Here is a 6,444-nt window from a genome sequence, read left to right on the forward strand (position 1 = left end):
GCAGGTCGGGGATATTCGTCCATTTTTACCTTAATTTTCTCGTCTGCCATTCGTTTAACTAGCAGATCCCCGAGGAGCCTTGATAATTTTTCATTTGAAAGCTCGGGGCCAGTGGCGTCCACGTTTGAGAGGTCTTGTGCTAGGCTTTTCATGTACTCAGGTATCGCCATGATTAGCACCTTGGTCATTATTATCCGCGGCCGGTCTATTATCACTTTTCTCTTCGTGGTCAGATTGCGTGTCCCCGAGTAAAGCATCTATCCGATCGCACAGATCGACAGATTCACTGTCATTGTTCATGTTGTCGTCGGAACCTTCCCCTGTGAATAACGATCTTTGATCGAATGTTCGCATTTCCGCAAACATTTGCATTTGATGTGTCATCATGTTCTGCATGTTAACAAGAACTGACGTTAGAGTATCTTGAAAACCCGTAGAGGGTTGTAAACCAGACGGCCCCGGCAGCGATGGCTGTTCCGTGTCCATAAGTACTGGTGGCCTGGTGTCCGAGGCTTGGTTGGTCGAGCCGACATCTTGTGCCGAATGTTTGTCGGCAGTACCCTGGGAGGAAGAGGGCTTCCCGCCAGTGTTATGTGTAACATTGGATTTTTTGCCTTTGTTGCCTTTTTTGTTGGGTTTTTCCGTGTAACGGGGCTCCATATTGTTCAGAATGTCCCCAACAAAATCAAATTCACTCACGATTTTACGTTTTTCCAAGATGGCGGCCATTAAGCGCGCCCGAGAGGGAGCCCCTCCTCACAAGAAAACGTGAAAATATGCCGAGACGGTAGTGTTCAGAAATGTAAAAAGTATTTACACGAACAGTGAAAACCAACAAGTAAACCCTAGAGAGCCTCTGGGGGTGTGAAACAAATAATGAAAGTATAAAAGGCGATATAAAGTCAGAGGAACGCAGTTCCCTCTGTACTATTTGCTAACAAAACACGCTATGAATGCTAACGATGCGCACGCATCTCATGGGATCCCGGATGTACCATCCAGGAGTGAATGACAGAATAACAAGTTTGTGTGATAGATACAGGGATAAGCGTTTGTAAAATTCTGTATATAAACAGTATGTCGCAGATTTCTTCTGAGATAACATACGACGTCTACAGAGACGACTCAGATGAGAATGAAAAATGTCAACATTCATTGGATAAGCAAATAATGTATACGATGTTTAATAAGTATTTACTTCAGAACCAGTCTTAAAAAATCATTTTATGGAGACTTATGCTAGCCAAAAGGAGAGTTTCAGAAATACCATATGAAACAGAGACGAAACATTTTCCTCCCGCGTCGTTAAGCAATCTCGGCTCTGTTTCCAGAGTGATAACTTTCATTTGATGACGTCACAATAAATCAATCTTTATTTGGATTTTTTAAATGGAAAATTCATCTTACAAAAATGCAAAATCCAAGGGAAATGTCATACGCTGTACATTTCAATGCAGTTTAGGAAAGGTAGGAGCTGTAATGTAGGGCAATCAGGGGTGGGAATACGAGTATGGCGGGGGTAGTGATGAAGGGAAGGCAAGGGCGGGGATGATAAGTATGGCAGGGCCGTGGTGCAGGGAAGACAGGGCAAGTGATGTAGGGAATGCAGGAGTGGATATATAAGTACGGCGGGGCCGTGATGTAGCGAACGCAAGGGTGGAAATATAAGTGATAAGTGATGTAGGGAAGGCGGGGGCGGTGATAAAATAAGACGAGAGAAGTATTATATGGAAGACATTGACAGAGATACAAAGAAGGAAGGGGCAGTCAAATATGGAATGCCAGGACTGGGATATAATAAAGCAGGGGCGTGGATATAAATAAGAGAGGGCAGGGATAACGTTGAGGCGAAAGACGTAACATATGGACAGGGATACAAAGAAAGGCAGTAATATAGGGAAAGCAGGGGCTGGGATATACATAAAGCGGAGCAGTAATGTAGGGAAGGCAGGGGCGGGGATATTGATAAGACAGGGCAGTAATGTAGGGAAGGCAGGGGCGGGGATATTGATAAGACAGGGCAGTAATGTAGGAAAGGCAGGGATAGAGATAATGCGGAGCAGTAATACAAGGAAGGTAGGGGAATATAGATTAGGCGGATCAGTAATGTAGGGAAGGATATAGATTAGGTGAAGCAATAATGTAGTGAAGGTAGGGGATATAGACGAGGCGGAGCAGTAATGTAGGGAAGGTAGATGAATATAGACAAGGATGGGTCGGTAATGTAGTGAAGGTAGGGGGATATAGATAAGGCGGGGCAGTAATATAGGGAAGGTAGGGGGATATGGTTAAGGTGGAGCATTAATGTAGGGAAGGTAGGGGGATATAGATAAGGTGGAGCAGTAATATAGGGAAGGTAGGGGATATAGACAAGGATGGGTCGGTAATGTAGTGAAGGTAGGGGGATATAGATAAGGCGGAGCAGTAATATAGGGAAGGTAGGGGGATAGATATAAGGCGGAGCAGTAATATAGGAAAGGTAGAGGGTATCGATAAGGAATGGGCGGTTATATCAGGAAGGCAGGGTCGGGAAAAATCATGGCAGAGCTGCAACATCTTTTTTGTTTACTCTGGTAGCAGTGAAGAATTAATTTGCATTTTTCCTGAAATTATTGGTTATGTTTGAGATATACAGGTATAGCAGATTGGTTATGAAAAATACATTATTACATGTATATATTTTTATAAGCTACATAACAATTACATTAACAGTAGAGAGATGAAATTTGTGTAAATAAAAAAAATCCCCTGATTTCTGACATTTGATTGTCATGGTTACCTACTGAAAAAAAATGCTAAAAATGCAAAAATACTGTTAATTTCAACTTAACACTACAACTTTCTAGAAGAAATTTAATTCTAAACACCTATTTCAAAATCAACAACACTGTCGTGGTAACAAAGTACTTACATTTCAGCCAATTCCAACTCGGAAATCCTTCATAACATGACCACATGTAAACACTATGAAAATTTCACTTCCTGTAAAGCTAGTTTCTGGTGCGTAGACACAGATTCGAGACTGCCCAAATAGTAATCTCCAACACAAAGCTGAAATATTATTCTGGAAGAAAAATGAAACCCCACATTGTCCACTTTAATATGACAAGACCGATTTTAGCAAGGATTTATTTTTTTCAAATTTAATTAAAACCTTCATAATGGGGTAATCTAATGAACAAATACTCACACCGAGAAACTGTGTACTACTGCCTCTCTCTTGCCCGCTTCTCCAACGAGTTACCAAACCGATGAACAAGCATTTTTGCCAGGAAATACCTAAACAATGGAAGTGTATATGCATGATTTACATGAAACTGCTTCACCGAATTATACTTCCAAATACTGTTTACTGGCTGATATGCACTCGTCACTAATTATAGAATTAGTAATGGTCACCTAGGTGTTCGCAAATAGAAACAGAAATTAGTGTTGCTATTTCATATATATATATTTCATAGCTATAGGTAAAAAGAGAGCAATGAATGAAGACGGGCCGAAAAGACCGACTCAAACTGGATGAGAAGGTTCATGAACAACTTGGGATTGAAATGCGAAAAAAATAAGGGCAAAAAGACTCTCTAAGTTGATATCATCAAATTAGAATATTGTTCTAGAAAGCACAATGATATGTTATGATATTAAAGCCTTCAAATTTCACAGACTGAAACAGATTTCCAGTGGAAAAAAATACGGACCGGGGCGCTATTCGATAATACTCCCGTGAAAAATGTACGTACGAATTATAATATAGACCATTAATGCAATCAGGCAAAGTTTCCTCTATCCCCTCCCCCGCCCCGCGGAGATGTAAAAATCAAAACGATTTTTAACGCAAAAATAATATCTTGATTAATTTGTTTATAACGGAAAAACAGACATTATATCTCTCAAACCCAATCATTGCAAAAACTTAATCTGGCAAAGATAACATAACAATTTGATTTCCTTCCAAATAGGCCATACGTTATTCATATTTTCCCGGCAAGCTCTTCAGTATATTTTCTGACAATAGGATGACAATAAAGTTGTAAAGACGTATAAAAAAACTCATATACGGAAATAATCATTAAGCAGATGATGCTGTATTGTGACATTATAAAACTGCGTTTCTGTAATCAGAATAAAAGAAAGGTTGAAAAAGTATATCAGCGAGAAAAAAAAAGAAAAAGAAAAAGAAAAGAAAATAAAGAAACAGGGGTAATTGATATATATTTATCAATAAACAAGGTTATATTTTGTTTCGCACTTCAATCTTGGATAGTAATTTCTTTTTGTGTAATAATAGACCGATCCCCGTTAAGTTTATAGCAAAGACTGCTTGCGACATGCCATCCGTTGCATGTGATGATCCTGGCTGCGAAGCCATTTTAATGGCGTCACAATGAACATGACGTCACAATATCTAAAATACGGCATAATTGGAGTTCCCATAATTCTTTCCATAGCTACGTTATATAGACTTTCAAGTCGGCTGCTTTTCCTATACTGCTTAGAAAAAGAAACGAGATATACAATGGATGAAGCAAAGTTGAACAAGCTGAAAATGTCATCTTTAACTGGATCTTTTAAATCCAAAAGTCTTAAGAAATCTTTCAAGGATAAGTGTTTGGTAATCGGTGAAACAACCATGTACTACGGAAACTTCGGATCCGTCCAAGTAATGACCCCGATTCCCGGATCACCAAATTTGGAAAATGAAGCTGAGAATATCCACAACATTCACCTAGACAGTTCAGAGGAGTCAGTATTTCCTCTCCAGCCTGACCAACAATGTAAGTGGGTTTTTTCTTTTTTAATTGCTAAGAGTTAAACGGTAGAAAAATACCGATATTTATTTTACTTTTTTTCAATGGAATATTACGAATTTAACTTACACTTTGTGTTATTTTGCAGTGACGCCAAAGAAAGAAAAGAAACCTACTTCACAAAGAAATAAAAGTAAACAGGAGATTCAAAAGGATACATCTCCAAAATATGATTTGCCCCCATTGAAAGCTGTTCCCGCTAGTGTCTACAACTGCCGTATGTCAAATGGGAGAGAACCGTGTCATTTCATACCGTCAAGCGACAAGGAATTTGTAGGGAATGGAAATGCCTTCATGTCTAAAGATACATGGATTCCACAGCCAAACTTCAAACCCAGCCAAACAAAATCAATGCCAAAATACGCGTTTACACCAGAGTATTCAAACTTGAAATATGGATCGCTTGGTAAACTCATCGAATCGACAAATAGAGTACAAGGTTCGTCTTCTGTTGGAACGGCTTCCTCAAACGTTGCCCGTCTTCCTGCTATCCCTGGAGCTACAAGGCCCTCGGAATCTTCGCATGCTCTGCAGCCAACTGCCCAGTACATCAATATTCATAAAGAAGATGGTCAGCTCCCTCCCCTAAAAGTCAGTTCATTGTCAGTGGCGAACAGAAAAGTACAAGAGCATCACAAGGTCACAAAAAATTACCAATGGTAAATGACAGGTTCCATTAAAACTGAGGCAGGTTTCACAGTGCAGTACAAGCTTATTGTAGCGTATATTAAAGAAAATTTTAACTGAGCATTTCGAAATGCATATCAAAATTTCGACGAACATACTTGAACAGGTTTGCAATGTTCCAAGATATTAAATCGGGGGATAGACGAAGACAGTATCCAAATTCCCGCCATGCGTCAATGAATCCACTAGACACTTGAGATAGCAATCAGGTTCAAGTCCCGAATGGAGTTAAGGGAGCTGAATCTCCGATAAGGAAATTATACCAACGTCTCAAACTTTCCCAACATTTTATTTATATTTATCAATGTCGCTTTCTCTCCAAGACCGTACTTTCCAAAACATCAAACTTTTTGATAGTTATGGAGTGGACTTTCGAACGGAGTTAAGGATATTCTCGTGAGGCTGTGCAGAAAATATCATCTGGGGCGTCACGAAGGCGTTTGTTGAATTGAGTAGAGATTTTGGAGTAGCTAGTGTGAGCGACCTTTCCAATGATATTGTGATACATTCTTTGAATTAAACTCTATGCGATTGATAAGATCAAAGCATTGATGGAACGAACTTCCGCATCGAGCTAAAGGAGTTGACTCCATGGTGTTACCGATGTGACAAGATGGTGAATATGGTGAATAACGGCAACCACCCCGTGAAAAAGACTTAATTAAACAGGGCAACACAATGGAAGTATTGATTATTCATTTCCATGTATTCATATTTTTCAATTTTTTATGATTAAAATTTTTGTTTCAAAAACATTTTCTTGTTTTACTGATGATATTCAACAAGAACTGGGTATAGGTGTACACTCTTTGTTGTCCTCGTGAGTAGACACTGTGATACATGTGTAAGTTGTCCTGCTGTTGTCACTGTTGTAGGTGTATGTTGTCCTGTTGTTGTCACTGTTGTAGGTGTATGTTGTCCTGGTGTATTGAGAGAAAGAAAAGACAAA

The 6,444-nt window shown here is 39.4% G+C and overlaps 1 protein-coding gene across 1 annotated transcript; it reads left to right on the plus strand.

Annotated features, from left to right (window-relative positions):
- Positions 1 to 4,516: 4,516 nt before the first annotated feature.
- LOC132547158 (uncharacterized) lies at positions 4,517 to 5,471 on the plus strand. Its single transcript, XM_060210913.1, has 2 exons — positions 4,517 to 4,775; positions 4,897 to 5,471. Exons 1-2 carry the CDS (start codon positions 4,517 to 4,519, stop codon positions 5,469 to 5,471), a joined length of 834 nt encoding a protein of 277 aa, XP_060066896.1.
- Positions 5,472 to 6,444: the final 973 nt, after the last annotated feature.

This window comes from Ylistrum balloti, unplaced genomic scaffold (assembly GCF_031769215.1).
Source record: "Ylistrum balloti isolate Yb309-2 unplaced genomic scaffold, AGI_CSIRO_Ybal_v1 Utg369936, whole genome shotgun sequence".
Classification (NCBI taxonomy): domain Eukaryota; kingdom Metazoa; phylum Mollusca; class Bivalvia; order Pectinida; family Pectinidae; genus Ylistrum; species Ylistrum balloti.

Excerpts from the sequence above, each read along its gene's own strand:
- LOC132547158 (XM_060210913.1), top strand. The coding sequence starts at position 4,517 with ATGGATGAAGCAAAGTTGAACAAGCTGAAAATGTCATCTTTAACTGGA. Across the intron at positions 4,776-4,896 it reads TCTCCAGCCTGACCAACAAT|TGACGCCAAAGAAAGAAAAG; the intron begins GTAAGTGGGTTT and ends GTTATTTTGCAG.